This window comes from Talpa occidentalis, unplaced genomic scaffold (genome assembly GCF_014898055.3).
Source record: "Talpa occidentalis isolate TD23 unplaced genomic scaffold, MPIMG_talOcc4v2.1 talOcc4.9, whole genome shotgun sequence".
In the NCBI taxonomy this organism is placed as follows: domain Eukaryota; kingdom Metazoa; phylum Chordata; class Mammalia; order Eulipotyphla; family Talpidae; genus Talpa; species Talpa occidentalis.
The window spans coordinates 113795771-113821308 of record NW_023605305.1 but is presented as its reverse complement, the minus strand read 5'-3'; the positions used below and the strand labels follow the sequence as shown (position 1 = coordinate 113821308).

The 25538-nt window shown below is 49.9% G+C and overlaps 1 protein-coding gene across 1 annotated transcript in view; it reads left to right on the top strand.

Moving 5' to 3' along the window:
* The window catches only part of NOTCH2 (notch receptor 2), a 167799-nt gene that overhangs the window by 10371 nt on the left and 131890 nt on the right, over positions 1-25538 (top strand). Inside the window, exon 2 of the mRNA XM_037500843.2 lies at positions 22193-22297. Within this exon, the coding sequence (XP_037356740.1) occupies positions 22193-22297 (105 nt within the window). The remainder of the gene's footprint in view (positions 1-22192; positions 22298-25538) is intronic.

The window sequence follows — 25538 nt, the reverse complement described above, 5'->3', positions numbered from 1 at the left end:
TGGTGTTCGGGGTAAAGAAGCTAGTAAGAAAAAGGCTCTTCCTGAACAACATCCTTGGGGGTGGGGATGGCCAGCCCTGGACAGTCCTGCTTCCCCCCACGTATGAGAGATGAGGGTAGGGAAAGAATCTTTGTAGGAGGCCAAGCCCCTCCTGGAGAGGGAACTGCAAAGCTGTGTCTTGTTTGCTTAGATGATGTTCTGAGCCCGGGATCCGCCCTCTTAGCTTATTCTCTAAGAAGAAGCCAAGCCACTGGAAACAGATCCACTGGGCTAGGTTAAAGCCCAAAGGGCTGCCGGCCTGACAGGCAGCCCCCACCCCACCCCTCCGAGGAATCTGGAGCAGGAAAGCGCCTGCTAGGGAACAGGAATGGCCAGTGCCCCACTCTCTCTCTCTCACTCTCTCTCTCTCTCTCTCTCTCTCTCTCTCTCTCTCTCTCTCTCTCTCTCTCTCTCTCTCTCTCTCATGCTGTGTCCACCAGACTGATAAGCAAGCCTCTCTTCCTCTTCTAAAGACTCGCGATAAAGGGGGCACAACCCCCTGGAAGCATCTCTAAATTATTGTGTCTGATTTACCAGTCACTTTGCAAAATTATGTCCTGGCACAGATCCATCCATAGGGTTTCACAGCACCAAGGCGCTGGGGACCTTGTTGATTACGAGAATGGGGCCAAAGTGACAATCTTCTTTTGCTTGATGAAAAGATACTATACCAGCGATTAGATCGTTTATATATTTGAGCTCAGCATTCGATGGTAAAGGTTATTTCTTAGGAGAAGCTGAAGAAGACTTTAAAAACAAAAGCAAATGCTAGAAACAAAATCTCTAATAAATTGAACTTAGATGACATTCCAATAGCAATGGAGAAAGAGCGTTGTAGAGACGTGCATTGAGGAAATTTGTTTTTAATTAAGAAAAATCTCTGAGTAAGGAATAGTAAAATCATATCATCAGCCATAAAAAAATGATTTTTGTAAGAGTGTTGAAGGCTACAGTTTCATCAAAATGAATACTATGAAAACTAAGAGAAATATTTCTCTCTCTGTCTCTCTGTCTCTCTGTGTCTCTCTCTCTCTCTGCAATAGAAATCTCTCTGCAACTCTTGCTAGCAATTCTGAATTTTAACTTCTGGCAATGAGCTCAGCATTACACTGATGAAGCAGACATTTCAGAGCATGTGCTACTCAGCCAGAGACATTCAAAAAATGTAAAAGTGACATGGGGAACTTGCCAGAGCTCTGTATTCTCTGTTGCACTCACAGGGAATTAATTTAATTTAAGGTGGGTAAAACTATTGTGTTTCTTTCAAACTTCTAATGTTTTCACAATGTGCTTGCCATCACTCGAGGCTTATTGCCATCATCACCTAAGTTTTCTTTTGAAAAGGAATAAACATTTGAGGAGGTAACTCTGTACCCCCTTCAGCAGGCAGAACCTGTCCCCTTCCTGCGTGAATAATTTAACCAGAACCACTGCCTATGTAGAGAATGGCTTAGATAACTTTTGGGTCAACTCATGTTTCACAGAGCACAGAGTGCCCGGCACTCACCTCTGCTAACTGGGGGCAGGTTTGTTATTTGTATTAACAAATATTGACCGCCAGCTTTTAAAAAAGGTAACTCCCTTATAGAATTACAGAGAGTTAGAGCAAAAGAGAACTGAACGATGAGCTTGAATAAGCCACCATTTTATGGATGAAGACTCTGAGCTCAGAGGATCTTGCTGACATCGGTGTCAGGAAGCAGGAGTGTTGCCCGGCTCCCCCCACTGCCCCCACTTTGGGCTGACACTCAGCCCCGGGGTCCAGCACCAAGGAGAGCCTCTTCCTTCTTGCCTGATGAAAGTATGTTGGGGGCCTCCCTGGTGGCCTAGGGGTTCAGTCTCAGAGCTATTACTGCTACCGCCTGAGTTCAATCCCTGGCCAGGGAGCTACCCACATAGTGCAGCAGACCTCTCCTGTCTCCCTGCTGCTCCCCTCAGCAGAGTATTTCAGTAGATCTGCCTGTTCTGCTCTCTATCTCTGGGGAATCCTCTTACCCCCACACCTCTGGCCTGCACCCCAGTTCTTTTATAAAAAAAAAAGAATGTATCGGGCACTAGGAAGATAACAAAGAGATGTAATACTTGACATCAAGAAGCTAAAAATATTCACAGAAAAAAATAGATATCTAGACCCTCTCCTTAAAAATATACGTTGTGCTCGGTGTTCTGTAGCCAGAATGATCTTTCTAAAAATGCTGACCGGAGCGTTCCGTCTGTGCCTGCTCAGAAGCCCGCAGTGCGGCCCCTTAGCTCTAAGGCAGTTCCTTGTTCCCTGACCTCTCATCTGGACACATCCTGCTGAGGCCCGAGGGCCACAGAGCGTGGGCTGCTTCCCAGGGGGTGACTTGCTTTTCACCCCAGGCCTGTGCTGGGGACTGTCCTCGCTGCACTCCAGGGGGGCGCGCTCCCTAGAGCCTCTTTTCCCTCCTTGTTTAGCTTTGTCTCCCGTCTCTCAGGTGGACTGGACCCTCCCTCCTTGCTGTCCACCGTGCCCTGCCGGCTTCTCCTCCAGCACCCACCAGGCTTTGTGACATTGATTTTTTAAAAAATAAACCGATGTGTGCCCTCGGCTACCGGAAGGTGAGCGCCTGGGTGGCGGGACCAGCCTCTTGTGTCCCTAGACTGGGACTCGGGCTTGGCTCCTCAGAGCCCGGTGGAATTAACTGCCCATCGAGGCCCTTACGACGCGCCCTGGGGAGGCCAAGGGAGAGGCAAGGCCTCCGCTGGGGTGACCCACCCAGAGAACGAAGCCGGGACCCCAGTCTGGAAGCATCTCCTTGGCCACAGCAGAGGCGAGGGCTGCTGGACCCCGGGGCCCAACACAAGCACAAGGTGCAGAGGCCGAGAAACGGTGGGACGGTCGCATGTTTACTAAACAGTGACTTTTGCTGTGGCTGCTAACTCGCGGGGTGTGCTTAAGGCTGCGGGCCCTGGGGGCGAGGGTCCCACCCCATCCTTCAGAGAGACGCACCCTGAGCTTCTGGAGGACTTGGAAGAAGAACCCCTGTGCCTGCAGGGAGGGGCTGCTGCGCCCCGAGCAGAGGCTCCTGCAGACGGGGTGCCCCGGCCCTGCTGTCGCTGCCCTGAGAGTCCGAGCACTGAGGGTGGCTCTGGTGGGGAGCGACGAGGGCGAGTGGCAACGAGGGAAAGCTGACGGTTGAAGCACAGGGCGGTGAAATGCCAGTGGGCGGCGAGGGATGAGGACAAGGCAGGAGACAAGAATGGCTCACTCTGAGAAGGGACCTTGCCTGTGCCAGAGAGCTGCGAGACTCGGAAGGCAGGGAGGAGCAGGTTGGCTCGAGAGGCTTGAGAGACCTGCGTGGAGATGCTGACATCACAGCTGAAGTCAAGTGTCTCCTGCAGCCAAGAGTTTCGGTCGGTCGTGAGTAGGTTTGACAACAGCCGAGTCCACAGGAGGGGGTGACACACCTGGAGGCCAGGTGAGAGTGAGGGGCGGTCTCAGAGGAGGCTCTTAGAAAGGAGTGGGAGGCCTTCCTGGTGGTGCAAGGGGTTGAGCACAGGGCTGTGGAGCTGTCCGCAGCCTCTGCTGCAGCGCTAGTTCGATCCCCGGCCGGCGAGCTGACCCACAGGGCGCAGCAGACCTCTCCTGTCTCCCGCTGCTCCCCTCAGCAGTGGATTTCAGTGGATCCACCTGTTCTGCTCCCCACTCTGTCTCTGGTGAATCCTCTCACCACCGCCCCCACACCTCTGGCCCACACCCTCGTTCTTGTATGCATAAATAAATAAAATAAATCTTAAAAAAATTAAGAACAGTCTAAGTGAAGAAAATATGAATCTAAGAGGTATTCGGAGAATGTCCAGTTTTTCCATCTCAGCAGGCAGCTTGGCTTATGCACTAAGGTCCAGTTCAGAATCTGGGGTCACTCTTGACTCATCCCTTTATTTCTGTCTCCAATATTCTGTCACTCAGAGGCCTGAGAGCTCCTCATTCTGACCTCCCCTCCCACTCACACTGATTTAGTTCAAGCCTCAGCAACTCTCCCCAGGACTTTTGCAATAGCTTCCTAAATAGCCTCCCTGCCCCAAGCTCTTCCCCACTCAACCTTTCTTTCAAAATTGGAAATCCAGTACCTTTATTTAAAATCACGAAGTGCCTCCTGGTTTACCTTCTAAACTTAAACTAGTAACTGAGCTCCCAGATAGGACAGCACCTTGGAAGGCCCTGGATCATCTTGTCTCACATTCCTGCCTGATTTTCTGCTCCTTACCTGGTGCTCCTTAAACCCAAGCGACCCTCCACTACCTGTGACCCCTGCCCAAGGATGTGCCAGGGGTCATCTTGTCTCACATTCCTGGATCATCTTGTCTCACATTCCTGCCTGATTTTCTGCTCCTTACCTGGTGCTCCTTAAACCCAAGCGACCCTCCACTACCTGTGACCCCTGCCCAAGGATGTGCCAGGCTAGCCTGTGCCCCTTGGCCTTTGCTTATGTTGTTTTGCCTGGACTGTTTTCCACCCCCACCACCCATGTCAGTTTTCTGTTGCTGCTGTAACAAACTGCCACATATTTGGTGGCTTAAAGATGACACATACCTATTATTTAATGTTTTTGGAAATCATAAGTTTGAAAGAAGTCTTTTGGGGCTAAAGTCAGGGTATTGGCAGATATGCTAATCTTTGGAGTATCCAGCAGAGAATATGTTCTTTGCTTTTTTAAAAAAAAGATTTGTTTATTTATGCATACAAGGACTGAGGTATATAGGCCAGAGGTGTGTGTGGGGGTGTGGAGTGGGTGGAGGATTCACCAGAGACAGAGTGGGGAGCAGAATAGGTGGATCGACTGAAATACACTGCTGAGGGGAGCAGCGGAGAGACAGGAGAGGTCTGCTGCGCCATATGGGTCAGCTCCCTGGCCGGGGATCGAACTCAAGCTGCAGTGGCAGGCGATAGCTTGATAGCACCGAGACTTTAGCCCCTGCACCACCAGGGAGGCCCCTGTTCTTTGATTTTCCAGCTTTTAGAATCTGTCCACATTTTTTGTTCTATGACCATGTCATTCCAACACCTGCTTCCACTGTCACATCTTCTCTGGCTCTGACAATCCCGCCTCCCTTTTATATAAGGACCTTTCTGGTTCTCTCAGGCGCACCTGGACAACCTGTAATCTTTCCATCTTTCCTGAATTGAATCATATCCACCAAGTTCCCTTTGGCATGCAGGTAGAACAGCCACAAGTTTAGGACATGGGTGTCCTCTGCTATCACAACACCTCCCTTCACTGGATCTCTTAAAACTCAGCTTAAGTATCACTTTGTCTCTGAAGCATCATCTGCAAATCCTCCCAATAAAAGCAAGACTTCTATTTTATATACATGCTCGCATCACTGCATGGATTAGCTTGTACTGCATATGTTAACTGTTTAAACAGATTTATCGAGAATATTTTGAGCCTTTGTGGGGACTGCTTTGTATCACCAGTGCCTAGGACAATACATGAGATGGTAAATATGGCTAAATTTATTTTTTAAAAATGAGTGTGCCCAGCACTGTGATGCCCCATTGCATGTTACCTAGAAATCTAAGTGTACTTGGTCCCTGATGCTACCGTGGTTCCTGGACTCTCTAGGGTCACCTCCCGCCCCCTCACCCCACTCCACACTGACTTCACCCTGAGTCACAGGGACTTTCTAACTCTTCTTGATCATGTCATACTTTCCCCATCCTTGTCTCTCTGTTATGCGCTTCCCCCAACTTTTCTGTTTTATGAATTTCTATTCATCCTTCAAGGTACAAGTCAACATTTCCTCTCTGTGATGCCTCTTATGAGCTCAAGACAGAACCACTTGTGCTCATTTGGGCCCTGAGGCATTCTGTGCATATCTCCCTCTGTGTGTTGCTTGGTGTCTACTTTCTTGAGGTCCCCCTTCAGAGGGTGAAAGGACCACCTCGAGAGAGTAAAAGGAAGGGCCGCTCCTGGTGGTGCAGTGCTTGAGCACTGGGTTGCTGGCTGCCTGCAGCCTCTGCAGCGCCAGTTCGATCCCGGGCCACCGGTGAGGGTCCCACAAAAAAAAAAAAAAAAGAGAGTGAAAGGACCACCTCTTCTCTCACCACGCTTGCCACGTTGCAATGCTTGGCAGTGTTTACAGAATTAAATTGAACATGTGACCAGATGAACATCGAGAGATGAGTGTGGAGGGCGATAAGAAAGGAACCGAAGATAAAGGATGCTCTGGAGAAGAGAGAGGAAGGCAAGAGAAGGCGAAGGAACCATCCAGAGAGAGTACGGAGGACTTGAGGAAGCAGAGTGTGCTGCGGCCAGAGTTAGAGTGGCTGAGCTCTGCTTAGGGAAAGTGTGAGCAGCCTGGGACACTAGCCTGGGAAATGAATCAGAAAGGCCACTGGACTTGACCTTTAAGAAATCCTAATAGCTTTAGGAAGCGGAGCATTAAGAGTGCTCAGTCAAGAACCTTGGTCTGCTCCTTTTTTTAGGTCAGAAGAGGAGGGATCTCCAAAGGGATAAATGACTCGAGGAGGAAGAAATCCTGGCTTCTTATCTGATCACCTGCTCGAATGCCCGAGGACATGGACACCACGGCACACCTCCAGCTCAGGTGGGGAGGCTGCTTCCTTCAGCTGACACCCAGGATTCAAAGTATTGTACATGTGGGTAGTTCTTAGAAAATACAGAACCTTGCACCCCTATAATAACTAGTGTTTTCATCAGGGGGACACTCTGCTGGTAATCTGGGGCCTCTTTAAGCTCCAGGGCAAAATGTCTAATCTGACTTCAGACCCAAGCATGATCCCCTTCCATGCATTCTCTGTACAGTTCTCTGTTCGGGCATTGTCTGACCTCACAATATCCTCCGCCTACCTTGACCCTTGCTCTTCTGTCTTCCACCTAAATTGCCTTCAGCTGCCTTCTCCAACCTGCATCCTACTTGGCTGACCTTCATGGCCAGCTGTCTGTCTTGACCTGTACTAAGCCTGATCTAGACAAACTCCTGTGCCTGCCGCCTGCCACCTGCCGCTGTTGTTTTCCAAAGTGATTTCATCTGGCATTTAGTCCGGTGATCTGATCTGCTGCGTGGTGTCCCAGATTAGTCTACTCTAGTCCGATAGGTCAGGCATCCTTCGTGGGAATGAAAATGGTTCTTTTTTATTTATTTATTTTTTTATTTATGCATAGAAGAAGTGGGGTGTAGGCCAGAGATGCGGGAGGTGAGAGGATTCACTAGAGACAGAGTGGGGAGCAGAACAGGAGGATCTACTGAAATCCACTGCTGAGGGGAGCAGCGGGGAGACAGGAGAGTCTGCTGTACCATGTGGGCCAGCTCCCTGGTCGGGGATCGAACTCAGGCTGAAGCGGTGATAATGTGATAGTGCTGAGACTTAACCCCTATGCCACCAGGCAGGCCCAGGACTGAGAGTCGTTCTAACAGGATGAAAAACAAGTTTTAATGCACGGAGTGGAGGAATACAGTGAGCATATAACCGACGTGACTGCATCCATGGTATAAGAGTCTTGTGACAGAAACATTTATTAGAAAGCCTAGACGTCTCCTTAGGTGGCCCACAATGGTGAAAAAGGCTGAGAAATCCCGTGACAGGTGAGGAGGCTGAAATTCAGCAAAGAGCAGATGGGAGGAAATGGAGGTTACCATGCTTGGTGACCTGATGGAGAATAGATTATGAAGATTCCAATCTAGAACACACATTTTGACCATGTATCAGATGCCCTGAGCTGTGTGAAACTTTTTTGCATTCATTAGCCAAAAGCTCTGACTTATTTTCGCCTCAACACACATATTCCTTGTGGGAACAACAGCAACATTTTCCTTTGAGACAGCAGCCCACCTAGCTCCTCTCCAGTCCAGCAGCTTTTATGCTAATTGCATGCTTGGAGGTCACACCTCATTCACATTTTGCAACATAAGAAAATGGAAAACACTGCCCAGCTTGTGTTTGTAGAAACTCCTTTCATGGCTGCCTTTCAATGGGTTGGGCAATTTAAAAGATGCAATTGTAATCATGACTAACTCATTAAAATGCTTGAGGGAAACCTGAACATCCTTAACCTACTTTTGAAAAGAGAAGCAAGGAAAATAGCAGGAGTGGGAATAATCCAAGGAAAACAAGTTCAAGACATTGAACAATGGACTCTAGACTCTCCTTAGCTGGACTCGAGGGAGGCTGGGACAAGTAAACAGAATGTTGCTTCAAGGAAGCCGGCCTCTCATTCTGTCTTGGCTTCTCCAGAAGGTGACCTTTGCTTGCTTGTTTGGGTTTTTTCAAATGCTCCTCTTCATTCTCTCATCAAATTCATTAAGATTTTTCCATGAAGTCTCCTAGCCAGGTCCTCTATGCTCTGCTCTTATTTCCTGCCCTCCACTCCGAGCCTTCCTTCTCCCTGGATTTCTTAGAACTGAGCAGGGTGATGTGGTGGTGGGGAGCTGTAGCATGAGGACGCGAGAGCCATGTGCCCACTTGGAACCTGCAGCCAAATCTTGGCAGCTTATCTGTGGCAAATCTTGTTTTCAGCTTTTGTTGACTCTATCACCCACTCTGTGTTTCACTCTGGAGGATGTTATCATCAGCTCTGTTTATTCACTGTGCCAAGAGCTCTCCTTGGAGAGGGAGCTATTCAGGAAAACCTATTCTTTTAGTGTCAAGCTGACCAGAAAAAGAAACGTTGTTTTGTTGATTTTGACATTGTTTTAGAAGTCAACAGCATGGCTCCTTGGTCCAACCATGTGTGTGTGGAGGCACACAAGAGTTTATTCCTCTTTCCTGGTCTCGCTTCTGCAGTCCAGAAGGAACAGGCAGGCAGATTTTTTTTAGAGTATTGTTTCCAGTGGAGTGGGTGGGGAGTTTGAACCACAGGTGAGGGCATGGCAGTAGGGGAGAGGGACCCCTCTGTGCTCGGGTGCATCCAGTTGAATGGCTCCAGCAAAACAGAGAACAGACAAGTGATACCGGGGAGTAATTAGGCAGCTTTTCCAGTTCTGGGTCAGCTTCACATTGTAACCTCAGATTTTTAAAGTTTTATAAATTCTTGGACTATCAAACATACCCATTCCAACAATTCTTTCAAACAGTGAATATTTATGTAGATTGACCTAGAAATCAGGACACCTTGAATTTAAATTCCTGTTGTGACATTGGCTGATCCCGTAACTTTCAGCCTTTCAGTTTTTTAAGATGGGAGAATGATGAGAAGCATCCAGGCTTGGGGGATGCTGACAACATGGGTTCAAGCCCTTCCTCTACTACGTCCTAACTAACTGGTCCTCGTGCGTCCTTTAACCTCTTTGCACTTGGGGATCTCTGCTTGTTCAGTGGAGATTAAGGTGCCTCGTGCTGCAGGAACATCGTCAGGCGCTACTGAGACTGAAGCACTGAGCACGTAGGAGTCACAGGCCAACTGGCCACTCTCAGAGAAATACCTGTACAGTGATGGGAAAAGCCAGGTGACCACAGGCAAAGGTGTTTTGAACTCGTTAGCTGTTAGATGCTTCCTTTTCCTTATGACATCGATAGGGAATGAGGAGAAAGCAGCATGGTTACAGAGAAACGCAGGTCTGTGCTATTTCTACAGGATCTGGCTAGCAGTGCAATCAGAGTGAACAAGGGGTGGGGGAGAGGATCCAAATGGACAGACTCTCTGGGATTCCTCCAGCCTCAGGATTGAAACCGGAGGTACCAAGCCAAACAATCAGAATGCTTCTTGCTCAGCCTTGCGCCTAAGCCCTGGGTAGTTACCCTGGGAATATTCTGCTGAAAGCTGGACAGACACAGCATCGCCGCTGACGAGCTGACAAACCACTGTGTCATCAAAGAAAGAGAGAGTCATGGGGAGTAAAAGCTGGTGGCCCCACCTCTCAGCCAGGAGTCAGGTGGCTGTGAGGACTCTTGCTCATTAAGGAAGCTTCTTTTTACACCCTCCTCCACCTCTTGGCCTGCCTACCCACTGCTGGGTTTCACCGGGAGGCAGCGAGTGCCGACCCAAGTCATTCGTTATTTACTGAGCTCGTATGAGGCGCCGCGGTCACGCACACACCTGCCCTGAATGTCTGTGGCAAGACGAGGAAGGTGGACTCGGGCTTAGCACTCAGGATCCCCCTCGACGGCCATAAGAAACCTAATGTATTAACCAGAAACCAACTCTGCAGGGCTCAGGGAAAGATGCAGCAGCACTGAGGCGGGCCCCACACAGGAGGTGGTGTTTGAGCTGGCCTTGAGCTCAGACGCCCATAGGAGAGTGGCGGGAGTAAGGGCGTCCGGGCCAGGGGGAGGCATGGGGCCTACGGGCTGTCTGGGGACTGGCCGGCGGGTGTGCGCCTGGGGTGCAGGCTGTTCAGGCAGGTGGCCTTGAAGACGGGGACAGGTGGCCAGGATGCTAAGGCTTTCCTGTGCAAGCTGTTGAGTTTAGGCTCGAAGGACAGGAGGTGGGAGTCATTGGGTGGCTTTAACTACAGAGTGACAAGCTTATTCTTGTGTGTCAAACGGTTCTACGGGCTTTCACGAAGTGAATGGGCCACAAAGAGACTGGAAAGTGGGAAACCATGAAGAAGTTGTGAATTGTGTCGATGGTTGTGCTCTGGCCAAGGAATCCAAATCGTTGGATCTGGCAGCTGAAGGTCTTTGGTGATATCGAAAAGTAATTTTACTAGATCCTGTCGAACAGAACCAGGTGACTAACCAGTGGTTTTCAAAGCGTGATCTGCAGACCAACAGCATCAGCATTACCTGGGAACTTCCTAGAAATAGAAATTATCCAGTCTCACCCCAGACCCCATTCAAAATTTCTGAGAGTGGAGAGCAGCCACCGCTGGGTGACTGTGCATGCTGCAATTTCACAGCCCTTGACCTTAAAATCCTCCATCTCTAGGCAATTCTTACCCAGGACCCAACTTTCCCAATTCCTTAGCTGTCTGATATTTCCTAAAGAATCGTTAATATTACGGTGTCTCAGATCTCTGCCTAAGTTGTTCCCTCTATGAGTCCTATGTCTTCCCTACCCTCTCTCTCTCATTTATGGAGTCTCTACCTGGGAATATGGAATTCACTTTTCAAGGCCTATCTCGATGCAGCCTCCCTAGGAACTGTCCTCCAGGCAGCTTTCTTGTGGACTTTTTTTTTTTTAAAGACTTATTTATTTATGCATATGAGAGCTGGGGCACAGGCCAGAGATGGGGGGGTGTGAGAGGATTCACCAGAGACAGAGTGGGGAGCAGAACAGGCAGATCTACTGAAATCCACTGTTGAGGGGAACAGCAGGCAAGACAGGAGAGGTCTGCTGTGCCATGTGGGTTGCTCCCTGGCCGGCTGGGGATGGAACTTGTGCTGCAGAGGCTGCGGATTGCTTCATAGTGCGGTGCTCAACCCCTTGTTCCACCAGGGAGGTCCCTTTCCTATGGACTTTTGCACATATTTTTATTATGACACTTGATTGTGTTGTTGCTTTCCTATTTGTCTTCCCCAGTAGCTAGAGGCTCTTCAAGGAAACATACAACCTTGCTCACCCTTAACTCCCCACTGATTTTACATAGTCGATGACAAGTAAATAGGGGGAGAGGATGCTGCAAGCACAGCAAGGAGCAAACCACTTTGAAGTCGTTTACAAGGGACAGACCGCGGAGAGATGAATGACAGTGGCAGTGGCGCAGGTGAATAAAGAATCGCAGAATGGTCTTAGACAGGGCAGAAGGGATGAAATCAGTGGTCAGTGCAGAAGGCTCAACACTGGAATGAAGGGAAGAAGAAAGTGGGGGTGTAAGAAATAAATTGTGAGGTCGAGAGGTTGGGGGATTTCTTCGAGGGCCTGCCAGCATAGAAACGGGAAGGGCCAGGGGAGGGTGCACAGAGGTAGGAGATGACCTTAGGGAAGTGGGAAGTGAGGCCTTGTGGTGGGAAGGAAACAGAACAGAAAGAGGGCGAGGAGCGTGGTGAAGACTTCTCAATGACATGGAAGTGGGGGCAGGTAGGGCTCACCACTCACCCCACTGGCTTTGACAGTGGATGCTTCACGGCTGAGTTGTCTGCAGGACTGTCTCTGTAACAAGATGGACAGTCCAGGAGACAGCTCCCAATGCCAACACAGAAAGCATTCTGGTCCCATATGTTATTGATACTGGAACAAGATGCAGGCAGTAGCAACATTACAGATGACAGCAATGTGCCAAGGAAGGAAAATATTCTATTTTTTTAAAGAGTTATTTTCATTTACTTATGCATATAGAACTGGGATGTGGGCCAGAGTTGTGGGGTAGTGACAGGATTCCCCAGAGACAGAGTGGGGAGCAGAATAGGAGGATCAGGAGAGATCTGCTGCACCATGTGGCCGGGGATCCAACTCATGCCGCAGTAGCTGGCGATAGCTTGATAGCTCTTAGACTTAACCCCTGTGCCACCAGGGAGGCCCGGAAAAGATTCTTGATATATAAATTGGTAGAGAAAGCAGGAGAAAAACTGTATGTATGTGCATGTAAAGAATTCAAAATGTGCATGCAAAGAAACAACTGAACAAAATATGCCAAGACACTATCAGTTATGACTCTAGAGGTGGTTTTCCTTTAATTTTTAAATATTTTTTTTGTTTCTAATATAATAAAAGATATGGCACAACTGGAATTGATTCTTTCCCTACTGCCACTGAGCACTTGCAGAGGAGAGTTTCTCGAAATAAAAAGTGGGATGGCGGAGCAAACCTGCAGAGTTAGTCACTCATCTCTCAGCTCGGGGCAGAAGCAGAGGAAGGAAACCCTCCGGTCGCCCCGCGATCGGAGGCTGACAAGCGCGAGCTCAGGCATCCTGCTGCAGGGAGCACGAGGAGGCGCACGGCCCAGCCCTTCTCACGACATGCTCTCCAGGCCGGGCTCACACGACGTGATTGGCGACAGCGTCTTCATGCCCAAGGACAGCTGGTGCTGGGTCTCTGGGGCAGGCGACGCCAGGCACAGGCACACACACCGCACAGGGGCCTCTTTGGACCTCCGGCGCTGGCCTCATGGGGGCTGTGCCACCGCCCAGCAGCCGTGTCCTCTTGGCCAACTGCTCAGCCTTCACTTTCTTGTGAAATGGGAATGCTAATGGCTACTCGTAAGCCGGTTGGAGCATCACCAGCCACCAAGTGAAAGGCTTAGCACACAGTGGCTGATGCAGCCAGCGCTGCCTGCCATTGTTAATGGCACTCTTGTTACTGTCATGCGTAAATATTTATGATAGAGGGAACTGATTGGACAGGCGGCCCTGAATTCATTGGCGGGAAGTCAAGGAGGTGTCTGGAGGCCAGTTCTCTCTCTCCTCTAGAAGAGAGCCGTGGGCTCCCCCAGCCCTCGGGAGGGAGGAGGGACATGTGTGAGAAGGAACTCCACACTGGTTCTCCTTCTGCTGGTGCTCACGCTACTTCCCTCCCTCTGCACAGGTGCCTGTTGCTCCACAGCAGCCTCTCACCTTCCTCCTGCTCTTCTGTTTTTCTTCTCTTCAGCTCTTCTTACTTCCCTTTTCTCCTCAGAACCCCAAGGGGTGGAGGAGTAAGGAACCATACTACCTTTTGCATGTTTTGAACTTGGCTTTTTGACCCTTGAAGGTTGTGTAGTAATCCCAGCACTTGGAGTTTGCACAAGTCAGCCTGGGTCCCTTAAAAAAGCATCGATCCTCCTGGCCATTGTCTTTATTTATTTTTTTTAAGATTTATTTATTTATGCATACAAGAACTGGGGTGTCGACCAGAGGTGCGGGGAGTGACAGGATTCCCCAGAGGGAGTGGGGAGCAGAACAGGCAGATCTACTGAAATACGCTGCTGAGGGGAGCAGCAGGAGAGACAGAGAGGTCTGCTGTGCCATGTGGGTTGCTCCCTGACTGGCCAGGGATTGAATTCGTGGTGCAGTGGCCTTGCCAATAGCTTGATAGCACTGTCTTTAACGCCTGTGCCACCAGGGAGGCCCCCGCCATTGTTTTTAGAATATTCTCTTATGTAGTCGTCATCAGAAGACAAACGAGGATTCTGGATCACGCAAATTCAATGAAGGAAGACTTTTGAGGCAGCTGTAGCTTGCAAACCAAGCCAAGGAAAATGTGAACCGTCTCCAGCTTCTTTTCTGCAATGGGGTAGATCTTAATGCAGGCATCTTGGTGTGTCTTGCTGGCATTTTCTCTCTTCTTGCTTAGACATTTAGTAAGTATGGCAAGTATGGCAACCAGGAAGGAATGAAAGGTTTGAAAAGAAGACGATTAGACCATCTGAGCAAAAGGTCGAATTTGCTCAGATTAGACCATCTGAGCAAAAGAACAGAGCAGTCATAGCACATCATCCGTTATAGAAATCAGAATGATTAAAAACAAAAACAAGTTGGTACCTAGCTCAGGCAGAAGCACCACTCACATGCTGAATTCCAAATGCACCTTCCATTCTGCATCAACAAATCATAATGATGTACTTTCAGCTTTGTTGGAAACTGATGTGTATATTTACAACGTCATTATCTTCAGCAACAGATACCTGCTCCCAGCCCAGTGATCACCACCTCTGTCTCTGCACACATTAGCACGCAGACACACCACTGATTTGTACTTTCCTATAAAATTACTCTTTCCCTTTTTAATTAGGATGTTTTCAGAAGCAAGCCTATCGTTAAGGCCATGTACGCTTCTATCGTAAATACCTGCTGCCAGCCATTAATTATCTCCTGATGAATTACTTTAGGAGATTTTTTAAGGCTTACTTTTAAAAATGGGACTTCTTTTCCTTAATATGTTCCCATTCGCATACTTAGCGAATCATTTGGAATTCCACACAATAAGGAAATGTTTCCTTTTCTTCTGCTTCAGGGGACTTAGATGTGCTCTGTACCCAGAAAGTATGAGCATTTCCCCATATTTTTAGGTAGGAACTTTGTGTATGCTGGCACCTCACTCTTCAAGAACTTCTTGGCTAATTGTGAGGGAAGAATAGAAGAATGTTGGGTAGAAACAATCGAATAATCTCTGAGAACAAACACCTTAACGTTTCACAAACATGCAGACTTGCATAAGCATTGTAGTGACTGCAGTACCAGGCTCATCCTTAATACTGTGGTTTGATAATTACATAGTTGTGGATTACATGACTCTTCAGTTGGAAACATCCTCATGCATACAGATCAACACTTTTTTGGGGGCATCATTATATATAAAAAGTATACACCCACTTAGGGACTGGAGGTTAATACTGTCCAGCATAAAAGAACCAAAACAAATTTTAAGTTAGGTACAGCTAAGGTGAGTGTTGCTATACTAGCTTTCCTGCTTATCACAGAGATAGCAAACAATTTTGGATTTCTAGTTAAGTTTCAGAGGCACCATTTGGCCTATGGTACATGTACATGAGGAAGAGTTAATTACACTAAGACGATCTTAATGTTTCTTCCCCTTGACATCAATAAAAGTGAGAGCATCACTTTCCTGAAAGTGCAAAGAGCCGTCAAGAAACCCAAGTGAGCATTTCTTGTATTGCCTGTTCTTTAGTCAGAGCAGAGATATCAGGTCTCCATTCATTTCCGGGGGCTCTCCGTCTGGCTGCTGCATTCCAGAGTGAGTTTGAATCTTGAAATTGACTCCTGCCCCCTGGGACTTGCCTTCTCTCTGGCTGAGCCTGGTGGAACTCTCCGGGTCTGTGTCCTTACTGAGCACTTCCTCTTTGCAAGGCAAAGAACCCACAAGTGTGGGGGTTGCATGTGTGAAGGAGGATGATCCTTGTGTTCACACTGCTGACAGCCCAGTTGTGTGGCCACCTCAGTCCAGGCTGGGGACAGGATGCAATGAAAGTGGCCTTACCCATGATCACAGTACTGCCTGCTTTCCCTTCTCCTTGAGCTTCATCTCTGTGGTAGTCATGTTGTTTGCATGCTGGCTGCCCCCAAGTGCACTGTGATCTCTGGACAACAGGGCTGGGTCTGATTCAAATCTGTATTGACGCGGAATTAAGGACGGGATGGGAAAAGGCTAGGCTCTCAAAAAATTGCTTTTAAAGCAAAGAATGGATTAGCTTGCTGATGTTTCCTCGTTGCAGTGGGTCAGCTTGCTCTGTATCAATATGGAGTGCTGAGGAATTGGTGGAGTCCAGCCCAGAGACCCACCCTAAGGTGGCTGTACTTCACACTTCCGCAGGAAGGGACAGTGGGATGAGACTGCAGGAGTCTCGGCTCTGTCACTAATTACTTCTTTCACCTTGGGCAAGACACTTAAGCTCTATCTCAGTTTCTTCATCTGTAAGATGGGGCTCATAATGACTGGCTTAGCTATTTCCCATGATTACTTTGAGGATCAAATGAGATAATACACTTAAAAGTGTTTTGGAAAAGCCTAAAGCACTGTGCAAATGCTAAGTATTATTTTGCAAAGAAATATTCCTTTTAATTCCTGCCTCCACAAACACCTCATCACACATTGTTGGGTTGTTGGGTTATGTGGTGAGAAGCGTAGAGTAGCTTGTGGGTACCCCAGAATCTCTTCTTCAGCCTCGAGAGTGTTTCACTGATTCTGTCTGGGATTATCCGAAACACCTAGATTTTGTCAATCTCACTAATCATAAATATCTATATATCATATATAGACATGATAAATATGTAGTCTTCATTATTCAACATTTACTGAAAATATATACCAATTTATACACACACACAATGGAATACTACTCAGCAATCAAAAAAAGATAAACTCATGCCATTTGCAGCAACATGGATGGAGCTGGGAGGGATTATCCAATGTGAAATGAGCCAGAAAGAGAAATGATTTCTCTTTCACTGGGGAGAGACCAGTGACAGGAAGCATATCTCAGTGTAAATCCATCCTGCTAATCAGATGATTTCACTTATAGGTGGAATATAGAGAAAGGAAATAAAGGAACACAGAAAGACAAAATTTTAAAACTTGATCCTTGAAAACTTGATCCTGACTATAGATCTGAGGTATCCAGAAAGGGAGAGGGGGGAGAGGGACAGGAGAGAAAACAGGGTGGAGGAGAGCAGCGTGGGCTATGGTGGGGACTGTGGGTGCTTTATGTTGGGAAAACTGTTGTGACCATATCTGAGGGAAGAAATCCTACATTGTGAAAAAACAAACGAGGATGTAAAATGATGGTATGTCATGCATTAAAAAAATCTTAAAACTTAAATTTATATATGCATATTTGTACTCGGAACTGGGGCAAAATATATAAGATTCTGTCACTGACAGTGTTAAAAAACTTAGTGGATTTGAGAGAGAAGTCATGAGAAAATATAATAGCTCAACTGTGCTTGTTTTGGGAGACAATTTTGCAGGTGCATTTTCACTAATAAAGACATGTGTGTATATTTTAGGTTTTCACTAAATGGAAGCTAAGAAGTGGCCCTTATTCATGTTCTTTTCTACCCCTGGTGGTCTGCAGATTTTAATTTGCCCCTGGAGACTGAGATTTCTCTTTATATGAAAGTCCATGGGATCCCATTTTTCTTTGAATCAGTGCAGCTGTGGAATTTAAAGGGATAACAATAGCTATGATTAGTTATGGAGTCACTGAATGTTTTCCTACCAACTTCTCCTGTAAAGCAGGATTCAACTGGGCTAGAAGCATTGTCCTTGGGGAAGTCCGTTCCCCAATCTACTATTTGGGGCTGACATTGCCAGGTAAATTCTGGCATTTCATGACCTCCACTGCTACTCAAATGATGAGATACCAAGACCTTCTGATGGGGACCAAAGAAATAGGTATCTAAATGCACACAGTAGAACTTAAGCCTAACTCTGGGGAGAGACCAGTGACAGGAAGCATATCTCAGTGCAAATCCACCCTGCTGGTCAGCCACGCTACTCCCAGCTCTCCCGAAAATACTCAGCAGTCACTGCTACTCCTGAACAGTCCCACCTACCAGCTCCATTGCTGCTCTAACTAATGTCCAAAATTTTCTCTCGCCCGTATTCACTATCTGAGAATAACTCATCACGCCTTGAGATCCTGAGGTCACTGCTGATTCCTTGCCCTCCCTTTCTTCTATCATCTAAGTGATTACTCGTTTCAGGAGCCAATGTTCATTTTTTCTGGATGGCCACAGTCCTGGCCTGAGCTCCTGTCTCCCCACTTTAGGAACAGGCTTGGTCTTGATAGTTGACCCGTCTCTAGACCTGGTCCCTGTGTCCAGAGCGCCTAGACTCTAACCAGGACAAATCTCTTCTCTGTTCACCTGACTGAATTCCTCTTCTGGTCCTCTGATTCTGAATCCAGCTGTTGAGATCTTCCTGGAAGCCTTCCCTGACCACCCCAGACAGGGTCGGAGTCCCACAGAGGTCAACCCACAGTGCTGCCTTTCACACTGGATCTTAACTGCTGGTTACGTGTTTGTCTGTATCTCTCAGCTGCCCACCCAGGAGTGGTCCCTGATAAATTTCCACCAAAGTGTTAGTGGATGGGTGGGGCTGACTTGTTCTCACCTCTGTCTTCACCAATTCCAGTTACCCCTTGATGGTCAGTGTCCTGTTTGTTTTTGAACCAATTTATATTCACAGCATCTTTGAAAAAACCTTAGCACGTCCATTCATAATATTTATTCCTCATTTCTCTTGTCTTTGTGGGAATGTATACAATAGGTTTAACACTATAATAAATGCAACAATAGGTCTCAGAGCATAACTGCTTTCCTTAAAAGGAATATTTTGAGCAATGTTTACCTCTTCCAGTAATTTTGTTATAGCCACAGTCCTTTCTAGATCTGTTTTTGGGGGCGATCGCCTTTATAGTCTTATGAATATATTTTAATGGTGATAATCGAATGTTTGGCAGGTGATTTTTAAAGTATGTACATAGTCAAGTCACTATGAACTATTGTGAGTAAAGAGAATGATCAAGGTAGTAACTCTGATGGGTCAACACCTGAAGAATCTTGCCATTATCTTTCCCATTGGACATATTTGCACAAGGGAAATGAATTTCTAAAACTATCCTGCCGAGTTATGTTATTTTTGAGAAGAGTCGCTAGTATTCCAGGAGGACAACTTTCAATAACAGTCTTTGCTTATCTATTATAAAGTGCTTATTAAATTCGAGGCTGGAGCTTCACAGGCCTGTGATCATACTGTCTCACACTTGTTCAGTGCCGTCCAGCACCTATTATGTGGTAGATACTGAGAATGAATACGCCCACGGTCCTCGCCCGTAAGGACCTTCTAATCTTGTTAGGAAGATAGAAATACAAACAGTTCAGTGTGGAAAATAGATTATTGGTGTAAGATAAAATACAGTGGAGGGACTGTCTATGAGGGGGTAGGAATTCGTTACAGTGTCAGCAAAGCCTTCTCAGACTAAAGGATGAATGATTAGAAATTCACCAAGAGGAGGAGGGAAGGGGACCACAGAAATCATTCCAAGCCAAGGGAACAGAAGGTACAGAGATTGAAATAAGAAGATGTGTTGGGGGGAATCTCGAGTTATTCAATACTGTTATTGTGTAAAGTTCACAACGGGGGCAGCGAGGACAAGAGATGGAGTCCAATGAAGTGAAAGGCCCTTATTTACCATTTTTAGAAAATTAGACTTTATCCTGTAGGAGCCAGCGAGAGGCTCTGCGGGCAGGCTGAGCTTCCCAACAGAGTTGTAGACTCTCACATGTAATTAGTCACATAGGTTTTCCTCTTTCCCCCCATTGTCTCACACCCACCCCTTATTTTCCATTCTGACATCTACCTCATTTATTCAGGCCATCATCACCCCATGCCTGGACTGTTCCAGAAACTCACTGGTCCTTAGATTCCAGTTCACCGCTTGCCCTTGATAATTGATTCTGCATAGGATTATCAGAACCACCTTCTCCTTCTTTGTCTTTTTGAAAGATTTTATTTATTCGTAGAAGAACTGGGGTGTAGGCCAGAGGTGTGGGTGGTGAGAAGATTCACCAGAGACAGAGCGGGGAACAGAACAGGCAGATCTACTGAAAAATACTGCTGAGGGGAGCAGTGGGGAGACAGGAGAGGTCTGCTGTGCCCAGTGGGTCAGCTCCCTGGCTGGGGATCTAACTCAGGCCGCAGCAGTGATAACGCTGAGACTCAACCTCTAGGCCACCAGGGAGGCCCCAGAACCACCTTCTTTTCCATCAAGTCTCACTCCTGTTCAGAAACCTCCAGTAGTTTCCTGTCCGTCCCCCTCTTTGGCTTCAGTCACTCAAGGTGCTGGGTAATCTGTGCCAACCCCTTTTCTCTCCCTGACTGGGCATTAGTAATGGTGCCAGAGCTCATCTGCCTGGTCTCCCATCTTTGCTCTGATGGTGACTCTCCTCTGGAACGCTGTGCCCACACCAACTTTTCTCTTGTTATTTATTTCAGCATTTGTCTTATATATAGCAAACTCTTTCACCCAAGCCCCACTCTCCTGCCCTGGAAGGAATCACTATTCTGGTTATATGTAGGGTAATATATTCTTTTATTACATATGCACACCACCATAAACATGCTCTTTAAAACCTATAGTACTATTTTGAAAAAAAATTTATATACATAAATGGCACATTCTATATCTCCTGCAATTAGTTTTATCCACTCTCAGTGTACATAAAAGCTGGATCTCATGGACATGCACGAACACAGTCTTCTCAACCGGTGTACTGCACGTCGGTTTCTATCATCCATCCTGCACCCACCCTCGACGGGGGCACCTCTGGGATGGCTCCAGCGTGTGCCCATCACACGCAAGGCGACAGAGAACAATACCCTCCGATGCTCTCCTTGTCCCACACATATTTTACTCAATCTTTCAAGCTCTTGCCCTCACCCCAGCCCCGCAGGGCTGAGTCCCCAGCCCGCAGCAGCCAAGTCTGTCCTGCAAAGCAGCTCGGCCCCAGCGTCCTCCGAGTCATTCCATTGTGCTGAGCTCACCGCTATGCAAAGCAGGGCGCAGGGCCGCTGCTGCGGGATGAATGGGCGCAGCGGTGAATGAGTGGCGGGCGCTGCACACCCCACTGAAAGCCTCTGCGCCCCCACTGAAAGCCTCTGCACCCCACTGAATGCCCCTGCACCCCACTGAAAGCCTCTGCACCCCACTGAAAGCCCCAGCACCCCACTGAAAGCCTCTGCGCCCCCCACTGAAAGCCTCTGCACACCCCCACTGAAAGCCTCTGCACCCCACTGAAAGCCTCTGCGCCCCCCACTGAAAGCCTCTGCGCCCCCACTGAAAGTCTCTGCGCGCCCTACTGAAAGCCTCTGCACCCCACTGAAAGCCTCTGCACCCCACTGAGAGCCTCTGCGCGCCCCACTGAAAGCCTCTGCACCCCACTGAAAGCCTCTGCCCCCCACTGAAGCCTCTGCGCCCACTGAAGCCTCTGCGCCCCACTGAAAGCCTCTGCCCCCACTGAAGCCTCTGCACACCCCACTGAAAGCCTCTGCACACCCCACTGAAGCCTCTGCCCCCCACTGAAGCCTCTGCGCCCCACTGAAGCCTCTGCGCCCCACTGAAGCCTCTGCGCCCCACTGAAAGCCTCTGCCCCCCACTGAAGCCTCTGCCCCCCACTGAAAGCCTCTGCCCCCCACTGAAAGCCTCTGCGCGCCCCACTGAAAGCCTCTGCGCCCCACTGAAAGCCTCTGCGCACCCCACTGAAGCCTCTGCGCCCCACTGAAGCCTCTGCCCCCCACTGAAGCCTCTGCCCCCCACTGAAGCCTCTGCGCCCCACTGAAGCCTCTGCGCCCCACTGAAGCCTCTGCGCCCCACTGAAGCCTCTGCGGCAGCCGCCCTCGGCGCCGAGCCCGGGCCGCGCGGGCCCCTCCGCGCGCTCCTCCGGCCGCCGGCGCGGGGGCGCCCCCTCCCGCGCGGCAGCAGCCCGGGGCGCAGACCCCCGCGGGCGCGGCCGGGCGGGGGCGCGGGGCGCGGGGCGCGGGGCCGGCGGGGGCGGCGCCCGGATCCCTCCGCGCGGCGCCGGCGCTTCTTCCTGCGGGAAGCCCCGGGGTGCGGCGCGCGGGGCGGGGCCTGGCGGAGGCGGCGCCGGCGGAAGGACACGCGCGCCGCGCACCCGAGAAAGTTTCAGGCAAACTTCGGGCGGCGGCGGCTGCGCCGGGAGCGGCGATCGCGGGGCGCGGGGCGTGCGGCGCCGGAGCCCGAGTTCCCAGGCGCGGGAGGCGGCGGGCGGCGGGCGCGGAGAAAGGGGGGCTCCTTGGCGGGACCCCCTCCCCATGTGGATCTGCGCCGGCAGCCGCCGCGGCCGCGGAGGAGGCCCCCGAGAAGATGCCCGCGCTGCGCCCCGCGCGGCTGTGCGCGCTGCTGGCGCTCTGGCTGTGCCGCGCGGGCCCCGCGCGTGGTGAGTACCCGGCGCGCGCCCCCCCGCCCCCTCCCCGCGAACCCGGCCCGCCGTCGGCCCCCGGATCCCAGAAAGGGGGGGCGCACTCCGGGTCCCCTCCCGGGGCGCGCCCCCTCCCTGCGCGCGGGCGCGCCCCCACACGCGCCTCCTCGCCCGACGGGGCGGGCGCCCCGCGGGGCTCGCGAGCTCCTCCCGGGCGCCTGGGGAGCGGGGCGGGGTGGCCCGTCGGGTTCCGCGTTTCTGGGGTCGCCACGGCGCGGGGCGGGCTGCGGGGCGCGAGCCCTGGCGCCCTGGACCCCGGAGGGGCCGAGCGGAGGAAAGCCAGACGCGGGGGCCCCGGGGAGTCGGGGGGCCCGGGGAGTCGGGGGGCGCGCAGGCCCCCAGCCCGGCGCTGGCACCTTCGCCGCCCGCCGCGCTGAGCTGCGCCCGGGGGGCCGCGCGCCCGGGCGGGTGGGCGGGTGGGGATGCGCGCGGGGGTTGCCGTGCGCCCCGGTTCGGACCCTCGGGAGCCCGGGTGCCCAGGAATCCGGGGTGTTTGCTCGCGCCTCTGGAAGGTGGAGGCAGCAGAGCAGGAGAACTGGTGTGGCTGCATGCTGGGCCACATGATTTAAACATCTCAACTGCTGTTATTCTTTCCGAGGCGCGCAGCTCGGAACCCTGGCGCAGTTTCAAAGTCTGTGACCAGCCCCAGGAATGTGGTGTGACGATCCCCAACTCCTCCAACCTGGCAGCGGCCTGGGCTGCTCCTTTGGCAAGGGGCTGGGGGGTGGGGTCGGGGCGGGGTGGGGAGAAGTGGATACGTTCATTCAAAGTGCCCTTTTGGAAAGCCTCTTTATGGTTGGGTATTCGCAAAAGTCCTTCTGAACATGGTTGGACCAGGGGAAGGAAATCAAATCCTACCCGTGCCACCCACACGCTGGGACTCCACATTTCTTCACGCTGTGCGCTGGCAACGCTTGGTCTTGGGGGCCCTGCTCTGGAATCCTGGGTTCAAATCCAGCTCTGCTGCGTGAACGCAGCAATAAAATGGGAATGAAATGGCCCAGTTAATAGGATTAATTAAGAGAATGTATATTAAAGCCATGGCAGGCAAAAGGCATGCAGAAGGTCCTTTCGAGGCAGAGTCTATTTTGCTCTCTCTAGACTCTGCTTCCAGTGGGATGTGCGAGTTTGCAGACCTGCAAGAGGCCCCTCCTTAGCCTCACCTGTCCTGGAGGAAGATTTTTACCTTTCGCTTTCCCAAACCAAAGCAGAGAAACCTTCAAGTGCATGAGCTGTATCTTTTTGCAAAGAAAATGTGAAGAAGATAGTGGCTTCAGAAAAAGTTGCTCTTTGTTCATTGTTCGCTGGCGGTCAGCATGCCAGTCCCAGATGTTTAAAGGGGAACCAGATTATTTATCACAGCGCTGGGTGGTTCACCACCACCCTCTCCTCCTGGGGAGGTTCAGACTCCTGCCACCCTCTCGCTGCCCGAGAATTCCCGAAGCGGACCGGGAGGCGGTGTGGTGATGAACCAGGACTGTTGTTTCAAGAAGCATTTAACAAAACATACCCAGCCGTATTTTTTGTCTTTATTTTCCTTTGCGCGGAACCTTGAGTGTGCATGTGGATTCCGGGTAGAGAGGGGTATGCACGGTGGGCTACTCTGAGGCTTGCGGTGCTTGGCCTGCCGTGAACTTGTTTTCGTAAATACGGTCATCTTCGCCTTCTGGGGTCACCTCACCTGTGAAGTGAAGCTCAAGGAGCAACCTAATTTAGAGCGCCTGGGGAGTAATAAAGGACCACAGTGATTTGCAGAATTGTGTAAAATGGTAAGGCTGGTGTCACCCTGGGGTTACTCTGACACGGGGTTCTTTTCATGCTGGGACACAGGAGGATGTCCTCTTACACTGGGGAGGTGTTGGTGCCACCGTCGGCTTTCAGTGGACAGGTTGCCTGTTCCTTAACTCCAAGGACAGGATTTAGATCCTTTGACTATGGGCAGGTGTTCTTGGGATCTAAACTGATGCAGTAGAGGGATGAAAAGGCCTGTTTCTTGGTATAAATCTTCAATCTTCTGAGTCTCGCTGTAACCACTTCTTGGATCCTCTTAGTCTGTTATCATTTTTGCTTTGCGGAGATACCAATTATAATACATCCTTCCACAATTTTGAGTGTTCCTGTACTTGGCTTGTGGCCAGGTGTTAATTTAAACATCACTGAGCTCCTAAGGCAAGGAGCTGTCAGCCCGTTGCCTCGCTGTCTAAACAGTCGCCAGACCACCGCCTTACTCCTTGTTTTGCAGTGGGAAGCAACGCCTTGGTTTTACTGCCAGCTAGAAAATTTCTCAGGTGATTTCTTTTTAAAAAATCATAGAACATTTGTTTTTTTCTTTTCGATGGAGATGAAATTTACCATGAAACTATTTTCCTTTTCTCTTTCTTCTTTCTATATTCTTTTTTTCAGGGGGTGGGAGAAGGAGGAAGGAGAGTTACTGTCTAGTCCCCTTTCTTTTTCTAGTGTTTTTACAGACATCTCCTTGGCCTCTCTGCCCCTGTCCCACTGTGTTAAGTCTTCTGGAGACTTGTTGGCACAGAGGAGTGACTTTGGTTCACCTGAAGCGCAGTTGCTGACTTCAGGGCTTTAGAAAATGTTTAAATTCAGTGGGATATGCTTGGATGCTTCCGAGCAGCCTTACAATACATTTTAAAAATATCACACCCACAGAAATTCTGCTTTACCCACAGAATTTGCATCCATCTAGTTCCCACTCTCCGATGCCATTCCTGTGGGCCGCCTCCTTACCTGTCCACTGGGCTAGACCGGAGCTCCACGAATGCTTCTGGAACTTGACCCCCAGGGTTCTGATACTGTAGATGGGAGAAACTGTCTATTTTCCAGGGCTTACAGGTGACTCTGATACAGTATCCTGGTTGGAACCCACTGGTAATTCATTATTCTGCTTTCAGGTATGTACGTGGGGTCCATCTTGCTTCCCATTGATTTTAAAATCCTGTCATCCTTTCTGAATTCACCTCTCCTCTTCCCCTTTGATTAAAATTACCTGAAACTGACAGGTTTTCTCTTGTTCTACTCTTCTCCTTACTTTGGTCTGCCAGGTGTGCAGTGGGACTAGGAGGCTACCAGGACTAGGAGCCAGAAGCCCAGAATTCTCCACACCTGTCGCCAGGTCTGTGACCTTGCAGGCGGCCACCGTTCTGGCGGTCCGCTCCGCCAGGCCCTTGGTCCACAGGCAGTGAGC